The 22,824-nt window shown below is 33.7% G+C and overlaps 1 protein-coding gene across 1 annotated transcript in view; it reads left to right on the top strand.

Annotated features, from left to right (window-relative positions):
- The window catches only part of Lrp1b (LDL receptor related protein 1B), a 1,807,788-nt gene that overhangs the window by 810,508 nt on the left and 974,456 nt on the right, over positions 1-22,824 (top strand). Inside the window, exon 6 of the mRNA XM_015479144.2 lies at positions 16,835-17,092. Coding sequence (XP_015334630.1) covers positions 16,835-17,092 — 258 coding nt within the window. The remainder of the gene's footprint in view (positions 1-16,834; positions 17,093-22,824) is intronic.

Raw genomic sequence — 22,824 nt, 5'->3', positions numbered from 1 at the left:
TATATATGCCACATTTTTTTTTTATCCATTCCTCCATCGAAGGGCATCTAGGTTGGCTCCACAGTCTAACTATTGTGAATTGTGCTGCTATAAACATTGATGTGGCTGTGTCCCTGTAGTATGCTGTTTTTAAGTCTTTTGGGTATAGTACAAGAAGAGGAATACCTGGGTCAAATGGTGGTTCCATTCCCAGCTTTCCAAGAAATCTCCATATTGCTTTCCAAATTGCCTGCACCAATTTGCAGTCCCACCAGCAGTGTATGAGTGTACTCTTTTCCCTGTATCCTCGCCAGCATTTGTTGTTGTTTGTCTTCATCATGGCTGCCATTCTTATTGGAGTGAGATGGTATCTTAGAGTAGTTTTAATTTGCATTTCTCTGATTGCTAGAGATGATGAGGTTTTTTTTTTCATGTATTTGTTGATTGATTGTATATCCTCTTCTGAGAAATATCTGTTCAGGTACTTGGCCCATTTGTTGATTGGGTTATTTATTTATTTATGGTGTTTAGCTTTTTGAGTTCTTTGTATACCCTAGAGATTAGAGCTGTATCTGATGAGTGAGGGGTAAAAATTTGTTCCCAGGATGTAGGCTCCCTATATACCTCACATATTATTTCTCTTGCTGAGAAAAAACTTTGTGGTTTGAGTTTATCCCATTTGTTGATTATGAAATTCATCTGGAAAAATAAAAGACCGAGAATAGCTAAGGCAATTCTAAGCAGGAAGGGTGAAACAGGTGGTACCGCTATACCAGACCTTAAACTATATGCTACAGAGCAATAGTACCAAAAACAGCATAGTACTGGCAACAAAACAGACTGGTGTACCAATGGTACAGGATAGAGGACACAGATACTAACCCACAAAACTACAACTACTTTATATTAGACAAAGTTGCCAAAAGCATGCACTGGAGAAAGTAGAGTATCTTCAACAAATGGTGCTGGGAAAACTGGAAATCCATATGCAACAAAATGAAATTGAATCCCTATCTCCCGCCATGCACAAAAGTTAACTCAAAATGGATCAAGGATCTAGGAATTAAACCAGAGACTCTGCATCTAATAGAAGAAAAAGTAGGCCCTAATCTCTATCATGTGGGGCTAGGCCCCTATTTCCTTAATAAGACACCCATAGCACAGGAATTAAAACCAAGAATCAATAAATTTCCTTAATTCTGATTTCATATCAGTCATCTTCAAATTATAATGCATTGATAAATTAATGAATGTTTTCCCTCCTCCAATCCCTTAGTAGCCCTCGGTGAATTAGGCATGGGGTAGAATTCTTGTTTCTGAAGCCAAATTGAGCAAAGCATTGAATTTGCTCAGCAAGCTGTTGCTGCTGGCTCTCTTTACATATAAACTCATTTTATGTTCAGCAATTTCCCTGAAATAGTATACTTTATCATTTAGAAAACATACTTATGTAGAAAATCTCAGAGAAAGAAGCCATCTTTTACTTCTTGGAATTACTGACTTGTTGCTTATGAAGTCTTACTTACTTTAGAGAGAAATCCTGGAGAAAATTTGGTTATATTATATGCTCCCCTTTTTCTCAACACTAAGAATTCTGAATTATTACACTGATGGACTGAGGAAGTAAAAGGCTTGTTCTTGTTTTGCCTATTGATTCACACAATATTGCTATGGATACTCTGGGAGAATGCAGTGTGATAAACCCAACACCAAGAAGCCCTTCCTCTTCTTCTACACAAGCAGGTTGTCTGAGATTAATATGTCACCAGAGAAGAATGGTACATGATATCGCCTTGCTACATCAAGGGCATTTGATGACTAGAATTGGTGATGAAATATACAAATCACTTCACCTCTAGGTCCTTAACTTGGTTACATTATTGATAAACAAAGTTTGGTAACTACACAGTTGTTATGGGAATGTTGTAGTTTATAGATGAAGGAAACTGAATTGCTAGTAATATGAACATAAGTCTATAAAAACACTAACTAGTACTGGGGGTCACATGCATATCCAATGCATTGTATAATTCAGGGGGAAAACTATCAGTTTTGTTTTAGTTGTATTTATAGCAAATGCACCAGAGGAACTTTTTGGCTTTGGTGTTATGTAAACTTCCAGTTAATGAATCAGGTTATAAAATCTTGTGGTGATTTTGTTATATCATTGTGTTACTAGCACTAGGAAAATATTATAAGTTAAACTTATATTGTCTGAAGCTTCTTCCAGTCCTGCTTTTGGTTAACTGACTGAGATTGGCCCCTCTTTTAACCTTTTTTTTCCTACAATGCCATCCTATTGGACTCTTGAACCTGACATTCTCTGAATCAAGCCAGAGTTCCTAGGCTTTCAGCTGCTGGGGATTGTGGGAAAATAGGGGAGGCCAGAATGGTATGAATAAGATACTGGATTTGTGTAAAAGATCTTCAAACCCAGATGATGCAATGAGAAGCTAGAACTAGAACCAGGAAGTGGGATCTGCAAGGACTATACAAAATGATAGATGAGATCAAAGTTCCTAGAAGTGGGTCTTTATGTGAATAGGCACAATCAATTGGCAGTAACCTGCTTATGAAGGTGCTGAAGTCATTCATCACAAATTAATATCATGTTTTCTTATCACTATTTACCTCAAAGCATTCCTATAGGGTCTTATTTTCAATGTGACCATTGATAGTAATTAGGTATTTTAATCTAAATTAGTTGCATATATCAGCTTTATAATATAATACCTGAACCCAAGTAAAACGTATAAGCCTTATGAGCATCTTTAAGACATAATCCTGGTTAGAGAGAGGGAATTTTAGGCACTGTGGCAGATGCAGGAGCAAAGATTAATGTCAGATGGGAAGGCTTTTTATTCCTATTAATTCATGTAACATTTTTTTTTCTTTCTACACTTAACTAAGGTTGACTCTGACTACTAAAATGGAGTCGACCATTTCAGAGTTGGAAGAACTTCAAAGTTAATCTAGTCAAACTGTACACTTGAAATTGTATATTTATTGACACAGAAAAAGTATTTCCCCAAAGAAAGGAAGTCTAAATCATACATTAAAAAAATAACTTCAATTTAAATGTATGCATTTTAATAATTCTATCATATAGAAGAAGACATAATAAAATTTTAAAATCACATTTTATGAGGCAAGTGTTCATTACTTTGGAATGGAATACATTTAAAAAGCTAGTAATTTTCTAATTAAATAGACTTTTCATTCAGAAAAAAATAAGTTAAGACAACCATTTACAGGTACAAAGTAAATTTCCTGCAAATTTTTACTTTGAGAATATAGTTCTAATAATGACAATGTATTTGAAAATAAAAGTTTTAGTTTTCAATATAACTTTATTTTATTTTGGAAGTACTGGATCTTGAACTCAGGCCCTCTCACATGGAAGTGCTCTACAACTGGGCTACATCCCCAGCCCTCAATACAACTTTCTTCTTTTTAACTGAGACTGATTTTGACCAGGAAATATATATTGGTTGTGGGCACCTGGGGCTGAAAGCAGGCTTATGTAGAAACAGTAGGGGAAAAAAGTAATAATGATGATTTTAACTGAAAAACTGTTGGCAGCTTTCCTCCTGACAAATTCAGGCTCATTGGACTATACTTTCCAAGATCCAACCACTTGCTAACCTGCAGGCATTTACCTCAGCATACAAATTCTCCGAGACCACTAGGGCTCTACTGATTATACTGAAATAGTTGCACTGTACAAAGAATTGTAAATTTTATGCTCATCACTGTAGAGGCAGTATCAAAGGGCACCCTAAGAGTATATCTCTGTGATGTGTAGCAACGAGAACAGTGAAAGATGAGACTATTAGATAACTTCAGGGTTCTATTACAGCTTATATGTTAATGTTCATTGATTCAGGAGAAAAAAAAATGAAAGAAAAAAAAGGACTATTTACACAATAGAATACTTCACTGTAATAATAGGAATCATAATCCCTGTATAATCCAAGGCATTACTCCTAGACAATGTTAGGGAGGGAATGTTTTTGTATTACATGCTGTTTTTGTTTTTGTTTTTTTGCTATGATTCTTAAAAAGACATTTTCCTACTTCAAAATTCTAGGGATAATTTAATATCTACTAATACATAGTGTAATTTTTTTTGGTGGGGTGGTGGAAGAATCACCTGCATTTGCTGCCAGGGCTGGATCAGATTGTAGAGAAATAAGAAGTTTCTGTATAGCAAAAAAACAAACCTCTGCCTCACATTATCATTCTCTCATCAGTGCTACAGTATGTTTAGTATTCAGTTATTAAAAGTTCTTTCTGCTGTATGTGATCATGCACTCCTATAATTCCAGTGACTTGGGAGAACAAGGCAGGAGGACTGTATATTTGAGACCAGCCTCTGCAGTTGAGTAAGGCCCTAAGCAAATTAGTGAGACCTCATCTCAAAATGTACAGTGATAGAGCACCGCTGAGTTCAATCTCCAGTATACCCAGAAAAAAAAAAAAAAAGCTCTTCTCTTGCTATTTTTAGAACGAGCCCTATATCAAATTATAGGGTAGGTAGGATCAGAAGGGTAAAAAATTAAATCATACTAACCTTTGTAATTTATGAGACTAATGTATCAAATCTTTTCAGAACACCATCTGAATAACAATGACTTCCTGAAAAATGAAAGATATGCAAATATATACCATTCAGTGTTTGTTTTTAGTTTTTTTGTTTTTGTTTTTGTTTTATAGAGCAGAGGTTTAGTTGTGGCATAATTTGTCTTTTTATTGGGCCACAACTGTGAATGGCACTTCATGATATGATGGTATATGTAAAGGCTTTTAGCTAGGAGTGAGCTTAGTAGACCTTCACTATCATAGTAATACAGATTAGTTTGTCTTTAGTATGATACACAAACATTGGTGAAATTATGAACACTATGATAAATAGTAAATTGCAGAAAAAAAATAGCTTCATGCCTGGAATACAGTAGGCACTTGACAACTGCTTGTTAAAGCAGGGAGGAAGAGCAGGAAGAAAAGATTAACATTAAACAGATACATGAGGTGGGAGGGAAAGGGAGAGAAAAGGGAAATTGCATGGTAATGGAGGGAGACCCTCACTGTTATACAAAATTACATATAAGAGGTTGTGAGGGGAATGGGAAAATAAACAAGGAGAGAAATGAATTACAGTAGATGGGGTAGAGAGAGAAGATGGGAGGGGAGGGGAGGGGAGATAGTAGAGGATAGGAAAGGTAACAGAATACAACAGTTACTAATAGGGCATTATGTAAAAATGTGGATGTGTAACCGATGTGATTCTGCAATCTGTATTTGGGGTAAAATTGGGAGTTCAAAACCCACTTGAATCAAATGTATGAAATATGATATGTCAAGAGCTTTGTAATGTTTTGAACAACCAATAAAAAACAATTAAAAAAAATAAAATAAATGCTTTAGAAATTTCTCAATCATTTAAAAAGCAGATTGAGGGTACTGGGATGTTGAGAATCAAGAATAGAAGACTCAGAAAACTGGCAGGGATTCAAAGGAGAAACACGTTTTGCCAGCTTTTTCCTAATATTCAGGACTGACTCTAATTTCGGTACAGTAATGGCCTCAAGAAGTAGTTCGGGAAGCTCTGCAAAATCTCCTTTATTTTGTCATCTCCACTAATGTCTCTCTTTGAGACAAACCAATATCCAAATGGAATGTGTGCTACCTGGGCAAATATGGGGCTGCAGGGCAAAACTATCTACCATCAGACTATATTGCCTAAGCCTCTGCCTGTAGAAATTCTAGAACTTCGCAGGATGCCTTTGAAATCTTGGCTTGGGAACTTGTCCATTGAAAATATTCCTCTATTTTATGGAGTTATTCTTAACTCATCCCTTCTCTGGCTCATCACTGAGTTGGGAATTAAATTCCATGGAAAGGAAAGGCAAGGATTTCTGCTGGCATTGCCATCACCCAAATTACACATTTTTTTTTTTCCCTACCCAAACACTGTTAATTAGTATGATACTGTTGGAGTGTAAAAACTCCTCATGAATATTCTATGCTGGCTTCAAACTTTTTGTTTGTTTGTGTTTTGCTAGAGGACATCGTCTTCACAGTCTAGCACCTTTCTTGACATTTCTAATCTTTTTTCTCTAGCAATGGCGTTGCAAGATTGGGAATAGAGAACACAATCATGGCGTCTGATGTGTTATCACACCTTCCATTTACTCATAGTCTATGAAAATATCAGACATGGAAAGAATGCCTATCTCTCACTATCTTTATAATTTATATCTTTATAGAAATGTAGCTGAGGACTACTTTGGGCATGAATAATTACATGACTATATTTAAAGGCTTTAGATTTGACATTAAATAAACTGATTTTACAAATGAAATGGCATATAGGCACACATTTCTATCATGTTACTTACTGTTTTATGGAATAGTCAAGCTACTAATTAAATCCTCAGTGTACAGTGTTCAATAAAGCATATCTTTCTTACAATTAAGTCTCTTTTCTTAATATGAAATTGGATAAATCCCAGGAAAAATAAAAAGAAATGAATCACATTCAGATTCATATAAATTACAAGTGTTTACATAGATGAGGCAAGGATATACAAATGCATATTCCTTTATTTGGGAAAAATGTATATGTCCATAAGTACTGAAATCCCCAAGAAAGAGAAAATTAATAACCAAGAAGCTGACAGAATAATCTTTTCTTTAAAGAAAAAAGATGGTGATCTTTGTGGAGTTAGTTGGTTTGTTTTTCTTTTTCTTTTTTTTTTTTTTTCAAAGAAACTTCAAGCCATGGCTTGTATCAATTTTAATCAACAGGGAATAAAACTATCTGGAGTAATGATATGAGTTAGAGTGTCCAATGGACACTCTATTCCATGGAGATCATACTTTCCCTTGACTGGAATAACTAATATTCTGCATATTCCCTCTAGTCAAGCTGCCAAGAGTCTTTTAGTCATGAGAAGAGGAAATCTGTTATATTGATTTTGCTTTTAAATGTATGAGCACTAAGACTTAGCACTAAGACTCACATAGCACTGATTCTGCCTGTGCCTTCCGTGAAATATCATCCTGACCACATTACTAAATAAATTATATTTTAATACTCTGGAGTTTTAGAACAACACACCATTAAATTACAAAGAACATATCCTGTAACATAGCCAGAAGTTTGGTATATCATCAGCATTGAGAATTTAAAGTACTTAATCTATCTCTATAATAGCAATGTAGACAATTGCGATCTTAAATATACGTTATTCTTTTACATCATTTGGCAGCCCTGTCAGAAAAAAAAAAGTGAAATAGATTAAATGACCTTTTCTCCCTCCTGTAGATAATGAGTTTTCATGTTTACCTCCCTCCTCCTTATTCTTAAGATGATGATCTTATTTAATATTTCCCTGAAAAAAAGACAGCAATTAAAAGAGAACTTTCTCATTCCAACTCCATCAATCTTCCCGTCTGTGTGAATCTAGAACCAATCTTTCCACCCTGAATTCAAAAACAAATGCTGATTTTTATCCTATTAAAGATTAGTCCTGCAATTGTAAACCAATCCCATCTTCTCTCACCTGTTTCAAGATTAGTTTCACACAATTATTTTTCTTATTCCTTGAAATCACTAATATTTTTCATTCCTTTGCATCATTTCCTTCAGCATACATCATTTTCCTACAGCTGTAAAGATGATGTGAAAATATTTCCTTTAATCCCCTTTTATCTCCAACTACATATGACTCCACTTTTCTTTTCTCATAACAGAAATACTCCTTATTACCCTCCTTCTCTTGAACTCACCTCCATGATTCTTACCTTATTCTTAGTATGCATTTGTACTTATTGGCAAGGTCACCAGTGACCTCTACCAGTGAATTGAACACAGGGATGCTTAACCAGTGAACCACATCCCCAGCCTTTTCCATTATTTATTTTGACACAGGGTCTCATTAAGTTGCTTAGCCCCTCACTAAGTTGCTGAGGCTGACCTTGAACACTCAATCCTCCTACCTCAGCCTCCCTAGTCCCTGGATTACAGGCAATCACCAGAATATTTGCTCTTTTAAAGAACTACTCTCGTCAAATTTCATTCTTACTTAATTGGGCGTTTTTCTTGACCTTTCTTGCTACAGTATCTTTATTTTGCCAGTATTTTAGCATGACCCAAAACTCAGTTGTTTCCACATCTTTTCTTTCTTTGTTGATTTCCTAGGTCCTCTCATCCTGAATCATTGCTTTAAAAATACACACCTTTCTTCTCTGGCTTCAAAAATATCTAGAGACGAGACTTTAAAATTTTCATCAGTTTTGACCTCTGTGTTAACCTCCAGACTCACAGATTCAACAGTATATTCAGTATCTCCATTTGGTTATTTAGCAGAAATACCAAGCTCTACATATCTTGATCTGACCTCTTGATTCCCTGACCTAGGAATGCTATTCTTCAGTGTTTACCACCTTGGGAAATGTCAGTCTCCATTCTCCTACTGTTTTCAGGCCGAAGTTTTGGAGTCTTCTTGGACCCCTCTCCTTCTCTCAAACCTTTTGCTTTTAACTTTCAGATACATTCTGATTTGCACTAGTCTCTATAAGGGGCAGCACTCATCCTCATACGTATGTTTTACTTATCTTCATTAAATTTTTTAACTATCAAACAATATTCATTAGCATTGGTTTATTTGCTTAACATCTGTCTCATCCAGTTAAATGTAAATAGGGATTAGTTAATTTTGTTCACTGCTGTTATCTCTGGCATCTAGAGCAGAGCCTTACAGAAGCTAGCCAGTCTCAATAAATATCTGTGGAACAAATAAATAAAAATGTTAATGCTGGTGCCATATTTTATTTTTAGGAGTCAAATTAAATGTGGAGTTTTAAATATTTTGAAACATGAAATATTTTATGAATAGGAGTTACTTAGAACCAATTTTCAAATAAGTTAATATTTGTTATAATTCAAGTATTGCCAATTTATAACATAGAGGGATATGTCTGGGTTGAAAATTTGTGTTCTTATAGACAAATTAGTTCCTGCTGGTTATAATTAGAAACTAGGTGACCAGAAGTTCTGAAAGTAGCGATTGGCCACCTCTTAGGAACTAAAAGGAATTAACTATTCATGGACTATCAACTAGTTGTGATATTCACTTAATAACTTAAAAATTGATTTAATGATACTCTGAGATTTTGAGATGCACTGTTAATTGTTATCAGTTAAATTTCATTCATCCATTCTGTGATAGTAATTACAGTATATTATTTATTTCACTATATTTATTAAATATATGCACATTTTTATATTTATGAATTCAGTAAAATATCTTTTTCTTTTCTTTTTTTTTTTAATTTTGGTCCCAGGGATTGAATTCAGGGGCAACAACCACTGAGCCACATCCCCAGCCCCATTGTTAGTATTTTATTTAGAGACAGAATCTGAGTTGCTTAGTGCTCACTTTTGCTGAGGTTGGCTTTGAACTTGCCATCCTCCTGCCTCAGCCTTCCAAGCAACTGGGATTACAGGCTTGCACCACAGCACCTAGCCTAAACTATCTTTGAAAACCTCAGAGAGTTCAAATTCATATCCCCTGCCGCAGCCCGGCTGGCTGGGCAAAATAGCCTGGGGGTGATGAACAACTTGTGTACATTGATACAGCAGGAGTGGGAGCCGTTTATCGTAGGGCCGGAGGGGTATATATACATTACACACAGCTTATCTTAATTAACATAAACTAGATACAGCAGTCAACCAATAAGGAATCTCCACACTTAATGGTTCACTGGCGTTACTTCACAAACCACTCCCTCTGCAAAATGCCAGGCGCCATCTTGACTTGTTTACAGACTCTAACAATCCCCCAACTTCTATTTATTTATTGAATATATAACTGCAGGCCAAGTAAGGTTTTCAAGTAACAGAGGAAGCCTCTCTTTATTCTGGTGTGCCACGTCTATGAAATAGAGAAAATTATTCTGACAAATGTGCAAAATTTGAAGGCTGTACTTTTTATTACTATGGCATGATATCGTTGATTTCTGTTGTTCTTATAAAATGAATGTTCCCTGTTCTTTCTACAAAGAATTTTATTGCTTGACAATTAGCACATTATAAATTGAAGCCTTCTCTAAAGAAAGGTACAAGTTTTTCACTAATAAGGTGTAACTGGAAACATGATTAAATTGTTTTAAGATCTACAGTTAACTCAGGTTGGTCAGTAGTTTGAGTGATCTTTTGTAATGCCAAAGACAAGATTACCGACAGTTTTAGCCACTGGTCTAAAGGGCCAACACTGAATACTTCCTGTTCTTTTATAACTGACTCTGTGATTTCTTTCTTTCCCCATTTATTTTAATGATGCCAACATTGTCCCCATCACCCAAATCTAAAATAGCCACATATTCTTGACTCCATCCATCTCCCTTATCATCTACAATCCAACAATCACTACTGTTCCAGAACATCTACCTCACTGCATCAACCCATGTCTCCCCAGATCTCAATACTTTACACTTAGGTGCTTGTTACCTATTTTCTGAGAAATTAAAATGCTTTTTCACTCATCCCAGTATCTGATGCACTTGTTACCAACTTTTTTCAACATTTAGGAGTACCTTTTTATAATTAAAAATGAAATTGTCAGTACTCTTTATATAATGCATGGAATCTAGTGTGCTAAAGCCTTTTCAAGGGGGTTTTTTGAAGATTCTCTGGGGATTTCATTTCTGTGATGAGTCTACTTCCAGTAGGAATATGGCCACATATAGCCATTGTTACTTTCTGCTCTTCATCAGTCTAAACAGGAACAAAGATATCTTTTTTCTTTCTTTTACTTTACTCTTTTCCAAGTAACCACCACCAAGACAGGGTGTAAGAGAACTTTTACATTTTACCTTCTCATTTGACATGAATTACAGTGCACCAATTAAGAAGTAAATGTAAAAACAGATAATTCTGAAAGTTGAATGAAAATCTATCTTTCCCACTATATTTTAGTTGTCCTTTCCACTGCATCCTACTGACATTAGTATCCCATATATTATTTCTGACTTGACCTTCTTAAAGTACAGTTTCGATCATGTTATCATCTTTCTAAAATGAGCTTCTGGCTTCCCATTGCACTCCAAATTAAAAATGTCTATCTTCTTGACATTGGTTAACCTGTATAGCTTGTCTTCAGCTTACTTTCTCAGCCACTAAAAAATGCTGATTTTGAATCCAGTTCTTTTTTCTCAGTAGCTATATGATCTTAAACAAGTTACTTAATGTTTATATATCTTAGTTTTCTAATTTCTATAATGTGGATAGCATTAGCATCTGATTCATGGTACTGCTGTGAGTATACAATAAAAAATAAACAGGTAGCCTGGCTTTTATAGTATCTTACTGCTAAAATATAAAAAATCATGAGAAGTATTATGAGAAATTTCCATCAGTCATGAATGCTCTCCCCACCAGAAAACTTTTCACTGAGGTCAGTATATTCCCAATATATTTCAGTGTTTTTAAAGTTATTTTTTCCACCTGATTTCTTTATTTCTCTCTTTGAATGTCAAATCCATGTTCTTCCATTAAAGGAAGACTGAGGTCAAATGTCATCACCATTAGGAAACTTTTGACTCAATTAAGCAACTGTCTGTAAACATTACTTGAAACTGAATGACACTATGAATCTTTCAACATAGGTACCAACTTGATTATAAAAATATAGATCTTTCCAATATACCTTAATCTTTCTACTACATTATATCTTTCCTTAAAGTAGACTATTTTACTGATTGCTTTCAAATTCCAATTCAATACCTAAGATTTATAAATACTAAGTAAATTAATAACACTATTTTGTCCAATCAAAGAACAGGTCAACAAAAATACATGTGACAATAAAAGATGGTGTGAGAGAAGTTATAGCACAGATGTAGTAATACATACTTTCTTGCTAAACCCAATACCATTTTTAACACAGTTTAATTTTCATGTTAACCATATCTTATTTTCCCTTTATAAAATATTATATTTCATTTTATGTTTGGTAATAGATCCTTATTCTTATATAATTCATTTGATAGAAATTTTCTAATAAAAAGAGTTGAGGAAAAAATAATTGTTTCAGAATACAGAAAGAAAACCTCTATCTTTTTTTCCCTTATATGATATTAAATTGGTACTTGAATTTGGTTTGGTAGACTTTGATTTATAGTTTATTGTATAATATGGAAAATACCCTCTCTTAAAAAAAAACTAGATATTTTTCTTCCAATGGTATTCAACTTTTTCTGTTCTTTACATAGTCTAAGAAGGTTTTTTTTTTTTACAAAAACTTTATAGTCTTTTTATATAGATTGCTTTATGTTTTATATAGCAGTAATTCACTACCCATGTGAGTCTGTATGCTTTTTGATTACAAGTTGTTAGCATCCTTATCATCTCTAACTCCATACATTTTTTTCTTATTTTTACAGCCTTTAATTAATTGGTGTATGATAAAAATAAATTAAAACATTTAAATTTTCTCCTTGAATACCTCCAAGTGGATATTGGTTTGAAATAAATTCTTTGAGCTGATGGACCACAATTTTCCTTCTTCTTACTATTTTAGTCTCATTTTGGCACTTCATTTTATATATTTTACATCCAAGTCTTTATTTAACCTTTTATCCAGGACTTTGCAAATATTGAGGTGAACCTGCTGAACTTCACTCATTGGAGATAATTGCTCACAGCTACAGGTTTAATTAAGGGATATCAGAACATGGTACAACTAGAGGGTGTACATTTACTTATAAATGAATTATATACATATATATTTGTTAGATTTATATTGATTTATGAGCATCTGAATCCAGATTTTTGTATTGCTTAAAAGTAACTAAATTAGCATTCTTATAATTGAATGAAAAAAAATTAAGTATTAAACAAAACCTTAAAAGTGACAGTTTTTATTCATATTGAAAATATTTTTAGGGGCCAGAGTTGTGGCTCAGCATTAGAGCACTCACCTAGCATGTATGAGGGCTTGGGTTCCATCCTCAGCACCACATAAAAGTAAAAAATAAAACAAAGGTATTGTGTCCAACTACAACTAAAAATATAAATTTTTTTAAGAAAAGAAAATATTTTTAACATCAAATGTATGTCAAAATCTTATTATTAGCCCACAGATACACATTTACTGTTTTCTCAACTGTGAGAAGATGAAGATGTTTGCAAGGATTTGATTGTATTAACTTGGTATTTTGGGGGTCTGGCAATAAGAGCTTTTTCATATTTCTGAGTTTCTCTTTTCAGTTCACAAGTTTAAAATCAGTCTTCAAAGAATGTGCCAATGATTAGTTTATCATTCATGACTGGGAAAAATAAAATCTCTTTTTGATCATACAGAGCCCAAATACACTTTTCTATGAATAAAAAGAGAAAACACTACATTTACTAATGTCAACATGGGGTGTTGTCATGAGGATGAGGGCAGCTTTGCTGCTCTATGGCAAGTTTTTTGACAGGCTGTTGTGGAGGTTTCGTCAAGGAAAATCTTGGTTCTCCATGGTAGAGTGCTTTCTTGAATTCCAGTCTCTTCTATGTGGAAAGTTAATGTTTACTTCCTCTTACTGAATGTTGACTTATTAGGTATCCCTTTGACTCAAGTCAGGTAATGTGTTTTCCAACTGTTCCTTTGGAAAAACTGTCCATTGATTCTTAGAATGACAACCTGCAGGGGCATTGCCTTTACTCTGGTCAGTCTGTTTTTTATTACCTAAGCTAATGGTGCTCTTCAGCTGGCTTATGGAAACTTGAGGTAATGAAGCATGGGGGAGATCCAGTGAACTGCAGCTAGAAACAGGCTGCAGTCTTTGCTAGGGTTATGTTGACTTGCATAACGAAGTAGATGAAAAGACTTGTAGCTTTAGATTCTGATAATCATCAGGATTATTTCTGTGGGTGCTTAGGTTTTCATGACTTTCTTCCCCCACACTTAAATTTTCCTTATTATTCTAAACGGGGAAACCACAGTTAATAATTAGCAGAGCTACAGAATTATTTCTTCAATAAAGCACTTTACAATTAACATTTTAAGTCTCTTTCCTCCACTGTGTCATTTGTATTTTTAAAGTCACCATTATTAAACCAAACTATGTCAGATTCTGAATCATATTATCATAATCTCTTTACTGGCATTCTGTTTAATTGGGGCTCTATATGTTTTTCATTAAAATACATGATGCATTCAAAATCAGCTGCAAATAAAATAAATTGATTAATTTTGTCAATTAAGCATTGCCTGTGCTGACCATTAATTGATTTTTATCTCATTTTCTTAGGGGAAGCTCAACAACCCTTTATATTCCAGATTTTCTTCAAAGAATGTTTATGACATGCTTGAATTATTGAGTTGTGGCTGGCTAAAAAATGATTGTCTGGATCTAGACTTTACATAAAGCTTTTCAGTAAAGAAGTTTTTAATTGTGACTCATTATAAGTGAGAGGCATTTTCACTAAAGTTCATTTGAGTTGTCAAATGAAGACATTAAGCCTTGACATTAGTGACAACATATCTTGGTTAACCTGATAATACAGCCATTGAAGACTCTTCTCTGAGAAGAGAGTGACAAAGTCACCTGGAAAATGGAAAAAAAAAAAAGAGTATAGAAAAGTGACCATATCTGGACCTGTGAATAAGGGAAAGGCAGGGGCAAGCATAATATAGTCTCAAGATAGACTTAAGAGATTAGAAGAGAAGGCAACTTTCTTACCAGGTTCAGATATGGGTCCTTGACAAAGTTACTCTAAGCAAAGACATTTCACAATTTTACTGTTCCTGAGGGAGCTCTATATTGGGAAAGTGACCTTAGCATTGTTGAGACTTCTATCTGTTGGCCTATGTTCAGGCAGCCCAGGATAATTCTATTGTATCCATTGGTAAAAGACCGTTGGGCTACTTAGTTTTATAACCCTACTGAGTTTTGTCTCTATGTCTTTGTATTGCTTTTTGTTTTAATATTTTTGCTCTTTTCATTCAGTCCAAAATGTTTGGTGCTTTTCTGAAGATAGAGAGGAATCTTGTGGCTTGATTGAGATCATTACTTAGGTGTAAGAATTGAAATATTCCTAAAGTACACTGGATACATCTTAGGCTTTATGGGATCAAGCTCACCAGGGCAGATTCCAAACCATCTTCATAAGAGGGTTATTTAATCTGAGGGAAACGCAAAGAACCCGATAGCCTTACCCCACCAGAAAAATAAAGACTAACAAGTAATACTGCTTTTAAACATTAGACTTATTTAATTACATTGCACATAGTATCCTAATTTTCTTTTGCCCTGTCCTATAGAACTCAGCATTGCTTTCTTGCAGAATGATCAAATGATGTTTATGAAATATGATGTTTTCTGAATACTATCTCTCTCTGGATTCCCTTCATAGTTAAAAAAAATGCTATATCCACAGAAGTTTTCTAAATAACTCTGCTATATAAGAGTTATGGGTGTTTTCCTCATTTGTATCAATGTACTACTGGTCACTGGGTCCTAGGCTTTTTTCTAGATGCCAGAAATACAGCCACAGAGATATACAATTTATCATAAATAAACAGGCATACTAAGTCTCTGGTAATAACAAAGGAATAAAATGGTGAAGGAGTATAGAGGCTTGCAATATTCTGAAGACAAAATCGTAAGAGAAGTCCTCACCAGAACAGTGACATCTGAATGATGAACTGGCTGGGGTGAGAAGGTCAGCCAATCTGATATTTAGAGGATGAGTATTCCAAGAAGAAAGCAGGGCCTCTGAGCTGGCAGCTTGACCAGCTCCTTTTAGGAACAGTAGGGAGTGCAGTGTTTCTGGAGTGAGAAGAACAAGGATAGTAGTGAGGAGATGAAGGAAACAAAACTGAAGATGGAATGAGAATGCAAACCAGGCAGAGCTTTACAGTTTAATATAAAGGCTTTGACCTTTGTATTAGCTGAAATGGGAGCCTTTGAAGGATTGAGTAGAGCACTCCTCTGATCTGCCCTATGTTTATATGACACAGTTCTATCCATTGTGTTGAGAAACACTGAAAGCATAGATGGCAGACGGGAAACCAGTTAGAGACGGCTCTGCCATCTTCCATCTTAGAACATTCCTTCTATATGGGATTTATTATTACCTTGATATATGCTATTAAAAGGGTGGGTGATTTTTTTTTCCAATTTTTATCAAAAACTCTGCAATCCTAACACCAGCAAAGTTGCATTGTTCAAAAATTGCAGTATGGAGCAAGTCCTTTTTTTATACCTAGGATCTCATTTTTCTGGCTATAGGAAAGGAATGTGGAAGGAAGTGGCTCAGCCATCATAATCTAGGGACTAAGAGAACATGTGATTGTTTGGCCAAGGGGCCAATGAGGCCAAGGTCACAGGTGTACTCTTTTTATGAGTCTGAGCTGTGTATGTTCCGCTCCAGAGAATCTATTTTTGACCTCATATATTCACCTCAAAACAGCATGCCCTTGCTCACAAGGGAAACCTGGAAAACTGAGTGGAGAGGTAAGTACAGATCCATCATCATTGCTAGAGAAACAACTTATAGCACTTCCTTTATTTACCACCATTGAAAAAGTAAATAGCACCGTCTCCACATTCAGACAATACATTATGACGAAGGCAATAAGGAATACAAGTACTCAGTGCAACGTATTTTCCCAGTGAGTTAAAATAGTCAGTGAAGCATATAGATGGTTTATTAGATAAGTTGTTTTGCAAGCACTTTTTAAAGTTTTAAACATATCTGAAAAGTGTAGAAATGACTTTTAATGAGTAATGCAACTTTAAAAAAAAAAAAAGAAAAAAGCAGCTCCCTTATTTATTTCATTTCTCTCTTTTATTCCAGAGCCTACAGATAGGCCGCCTATGTTACTAATTGCAAATTCTGAAACAATTGAGATGTTCTATCTTAATGGAAGTAAAATGGCAACTATAAGCTCAGTCAACAGGAATGAAATTCACACTCTGGATTTTATTTACAATGAAGAAATGATTTGTTGGATTGAATCAAGAGATTCTTCAAATCAACTGAAATGCATTCAGATAACAAAAACAGGAAGATTAACAGATGAATGGACAATCAATATTCTTCAGTCCTTCCACAGTGAGTATTTCAATTCAATATTTTGTATTACCCTTTCAGGATTTAATTTATAGACCAGAAAGTAGCATTCTTAAATTTCTAGCACAGCTTATGAATATTGGAAAGCTAAGTGTACAAATATAAACACACTAAATGACTATACCAACTGCATGTTTTAAATATTCACACATACACATTCAGTAATTCTACTTTTATACATAGTAAATTGTGGAGTTAATTGTAATTCTTTCTTTAATGCTTATTACAGTATCACCTAGCTGTGAATTGTGATTTTTTTCACTGCATGGTATTTCACAATGTGATACAGGAGGTGTGATTTAAAAAAGGCAAGAAATTTATTTGTTAATTATAAGTTCATCAACTGCATAATTTGTTAAAAATACTTTAAAAACTATTAGATTTATGCTAATTGGTAGTAGCTACTTGTGTTTGTGGACATTTTTTTTCCCAAGAAAATCAGAGTTTTATACATCATTTCTCAAAAATGACTTAAGATTTGTGATTAATTTTGACTTCTCATGTCATAAATTTGACAGAATAATAACTGTCCTTTCTTTCCTACATATTACCATAAATACTAAAAAAATGTTGTTTCTCTCTCTCTCTCTCTCTCTCCTATCAGCTTTCCATATGAGAGTAAAAACTTTTATTTGCACATTCCTGGAGAACTACACATGAAAATTTTAGCATGTGTCCAGTTATTTTACAATTTACAGTGAAAAAGATTAACCTACAAATACTTCCACCATAAAAATCTCTAGAGAAATAAAGAAAAATATATACAATCAAATTGAAAAGGAAATAAAATTCTGTAATATAATATGATTTTCAAATGTGGAACGGTGATTTTGATTTAGTAATTGTAATTTATTAAAGTAATTGATAAAAGTTAATATAACAGTTTAGTGATCATTATTCAATATAATAAAATAATACTATGTAATTTTTGATGTTACAGTAAATAAATTAATGACAATGATTAAAAAGTGAAATATGAAGATATGAGTTTTAATACTTCAGTGAATAGAAAAGAAATGTTTAAAAAATTGAGTCCAACATTTTGAAAACTACAATAACATAAAAAATGATAAAGCTGTCTTTCATAAGCATGGACCAAAAGTCCTAATGAGAGCAATGGATGATGGCTATTTCAAGGATTCTATGGAGAATCCTCATTCATAATAAAAGGCAAATAACAAATTGTATCAGCAAAAGGAATGCTGTCCATAATCAGCAGTTGGAAATTGTTTGAACACAGGCACAAGTCCTTTATCACATTAGTGGTTACCTTAACTAATCCAGACGTATTTGTCAAAGGAAAATGAAATATTGAATAGTCAAAGAGCTAGAATATTCTCTAGCTAGCTAATTATTTTCCAAACTTAACTAAGCAACTTTTTCCTTCACTTAACATGCCGGAATGATAGTAGCAATCTGTACTTCGATATGTAGTTAAAATTATTTAGTAAATCCAGGGAAAAATCAAATAATTGCATATCAGAATGTTTTTAGAAAATTATCTGCAACTTAGAATGCATTTAATTTATACAACAGTTTTAGTAAATCTAGAAAAATCAAGAGAATAATTTTGTTAAACAATTCACAAAATGCTAAATAGAATATTAATGTTTGAACCAAAAAAATGAAAGCACTAGAAATATTTTAATCAGAGTAAATAATTTTTTGATGAAGTCAGATTTATGCCATACAGTTTGAAAGTCACTTTAGAAATAAAGTGGTTAAATGTGTGGAAGTAATTTAATGATAGGTGTGGGGCAGGAGTGTGAGCAGAGCTGAGCTCCTCTGTCATGCTTATAAACCATTTATGTTATCAACATGTCACAGAATGGCTGCCATTAGATATGATGGGCTCTGCCTTTACCATGACAGTTTGTGAGTTTATAATGAAGTCTGAATATTCCTTGCATGTATAATTACTCGAAATCTCTATCACACCATTTAAGCAAAAATGGTGTGATGATCAAGTTTGTTTGAATACCAGTCTATAACTACATTCCAGAGATTATCTCTGCAGGTTTTGTCCTCATCATTTTTAGGCACTTTTCTCTGAATTTACCTGAAAAGAATATTCAGTGTTGAAAAAAATATATTTTAGAAAGATTTTTCAAAGGATTACTGTGAGAAAATCAATACAGATAAAACTGGCTTGCATTTAAAACTTACATAATAATATAGAAATGAACATTTGATTACAATGTGAAAAATGTTATTGCGTATCTTATCTCTTTGTATGTCTACTCTGTCTCTGTGGAGTATACAGGAGAAAGAATGTCTTTCGTGCTTCTTAATAAACAAAATTTTGATTCAAATTCAGATACATTAGGCAATTCTGAATGACTATAAAGAAGCTAGATGTGGAATCTAAACTCTATGTTTTGTTTCTCTACAAAAGAAAGACAAATCTACCTAAATAATATGTACATTTTATTGAGTAGATAAATGAGTGTCTGTAGCATTTAGCACATTAAAGCAGTTATTATTCCTCTTTTTTCTGATGAGACAACTAAGTCTCTGGAAAACTATGTAATAGCACGCAATAAGTGTTGGCTATAGGTTTGGGTTTGGCTTAGTCTTCATAGCTTTTTCTAAATACCACATTTAGATTAAACATTTTATTTTTCATTTTAGCAAACCAAAGTTATTAAGTCTACTAATCTTAGTACAAAAGCTAATAAAACCAATAGAAGAGAGGTATAAAAGTCTTGAAAGAGACATGGAAAAAATGAATTTTGACAGAAAGCTGTTATTTGGAAAGGCCCACAAAGGATTCTGATCTGGCCCCCTTGGGAATTCTACCTTTAGTATTGAGAATCACTCCCAAGCAGTACTATGGTAAAATGTATATGAGTAATCAATAACACATTCAAGAGATTATTAACCAAGGAGCATTAGGGAAAATGAAAGATATATATATATCTTATTAAATTTTGTTCTTCTTATGGAACCACCATTTGATCCAGCTATCCCACTCCTTGATCTATACCCAAAGGACTTAAAATCAGCATTCTATAGTAATGTAGCCACATCAATCTTTATAGCATCTCAATTCACAATAGCTAAACTGTGGAAGCAACCTAGATGTCCTTCAATAGATGAATAGATAAAGAAACTGGTATAAATACACAATGAAATATTACTCAGAATTAAAAGAGAATAAAATTATGGCATTTGCAAGTAAATGTATAAAGTTGGAGAATGTCATACTAAGCAAAGTAAGCCAATTCCAAAAAACAAAGACCAGATGTTCTCTCTGATAAATTAATGCTAATCCATAATGGGGAGGAGGGAGGCATGGGAAAAATGGAGGAATTTTGATTGGGCAAAGGAGACAGTGGAGAGGGAGGGTGCATGGGGGCAGAAAAGATGGTGGAATGAAATGGACATCATTACTCTAGGTACATGTATGACTGCACATATGCTGTGACGCTACATAATGTACAACCATAAAAATGTAAAGTTGTGCTGCAATTGTGTACAATGAATCAAAATAACATTCTGCTATCATATATATCCAATTAAAATTAAATTAATTAATTAAAAAATTTAAAAATAAATATGAGTTATATTTATTATTTAGCATTGTATGCTAAAAGTTGCAGACTTTGAAAATAATTTTGGAATTAGATGTTTTTTAAGCAAAAGTCATTTTTTAATAAAGTATTCACACAAGATGCATTGTAGCACCTAAATGTTTCCCAAAATTTCTTGTTGGAGAGCATGATGTAAAGACATCAATGCCACAAATAAATCCCAGTGCTGGTATTTAGAAGAATGGTTATCTCCATCTTTTTTTTTTTTTTTTCTGGACAAAATGCACAGAGATGACTGAGATAAATAAGAATATTTTATGTAATATCTTTTTAAAAATATATCATTTTTTGTATAAGTAGTTGGATACAATACCTTTATTTTATTTATTTATTTTCATGTCATACTGAGGATCAAACACAGGGCCTCACATGTGATAGGCGAGTGCTCTACTGCTGAGCCACAACCCTAGTCTGAGTTAATCTCTTATTAAGGACAATAATTCAAAACCATATTGTCACCTTCCAACTGGACCACAGAAACTTTCATTCTGTTTCCATGTGTGATTCTTCAATACACTGAATAATCTGAGAATAACGTTGAAGATTCTAGTATGCTCTTGACCAGCTTGCCTTAATACATTCATGGGCTCAACTCCACTCCCGTAGAGTATGCCTGGCAAAAATGAGAAGGATTTTTATTCTCATAGACTTATTAGTATCTAAATTAAATACATTCACTGGCTTTTATCTTCTTTTCTTAGTCTGTTCTTGAACTCATTTTCCATTTGGTCTTTGCCTAAATCCATTTAATTAAATTCCTGATTGGATAATTTAATAAGTCTGACAGTTTCCTTCTGTTGTATATCAGTCTTACTTCTTTTCTTTGAGATAGTAACTCTAATAATCCTGTAAGACTGTGGGAGAACATTCACTGAATGCCTTCTTTGTGCATTAGGAATTTCACATATTGCCTCATAACCATCACAAAAAAATTACACTATGTGTATTATTTTATAATTGTCAGTTATAGATGAAAATGAATTTAAGGCAGAGAAATTTTTTTTCTTAAGGTAATAAAAAAAATTTTCTTCTTCATCTCTCAATAGATACTTAGTAACGACTGTTCTTGCATTTCTTCAACTGCCTGTTTGCCTAATCCCTGCATAAAAATTTCAGAGCCTTCACCACTTCATGTCCACTTCCCAAGATATGGTTAGACAAGTATGACCAGGCTGTGTCCCTATTGTAAATGTAATCTTGAAACAACAAAAATCCACCTGGAGTAATGAAAATGCTAGTCCCCAATGATAATGCCTTGTATTGAGTCTGCACTTGAGAGGATGATTGTGGAATATTGCAGAAACATCCTTAGATTAGCTGGTGACCTAATTACACAGAGATCACAAGAAAAAGTTGGCCTAATGTATTCCTAAATCATATGTTAAATATTGAACTGTTAGGAGAGTTCTTCTATAATTATCTTTCTCCATTGGATTGGTGAAACTCACATCTCATTGTTTCAGTTGGTCTTTATATAGTTGGTATTGAAGTTGTGCACTCTAACATGAACTGATGTGTCTGTTTCATTGTTTACTGTTCTGATGAAATGATTGTAATGCTCTACTACTTAAAATGAAAATAATTTTCAAGCTGTCCATTTCTCAGGATACCATGCAAACCCATTATCTAGCTTCTCTGCAGGCAGCTGACCTACCTTGCCTGTTGTTTTCTACACTAGTCCCATGTTCCACCTAAAAAGTACCACCTGTACTTCCTCTACTGTGTTTTGTTTGCTCATCAATCTTTACACTATCAGATTCTTTCCAAAAGTTCTTCCATTGAGGTTAGCACCCTACCTTGAACATGGGAATTTATGCTTTTAATTCTGCACTGCAGATGAAGCATACTCAATAATTGATTAGTTCTGGTTAAAGCTTTGTTTTAGAAAGCATTCAGAACTTGGTCAGCTTATACCTAAGAAGAATTAAGAAATAATAAAAACAACCATTCTTATTTTTTAAATAAAATGAGATTTTTTCATAAAGAACATTTTATTTTTGACCGTCCACTCTTCCACAAAAAAAAAAAAAAATGGGGATAGTTTTTCTTGGATTTTTAAGCTATTTAGAATCCAATTTCTTTTTATCAGTGTATCTTGTGGAGAGGTAAAGTTTGCATAAG

Source organism: Marmota marmota, unplaced genomic scaffold (genome assembly GCF_001458135.2).
Source record: "Marmota marmota marmota unplaced genomic scaffold, marMar, whole genome shotgun sequence".
NCBI lineage: Eukaryota > Metazoa > Chordata > Mammalia > Rodentia > Sciuridae > Marmota > Marmota marmota.
The sequence above is the reverse complement of the archived record's forward strand: the minus strand, read 5'-3'. Positions and strand labels throughout refer to the sequence as shown.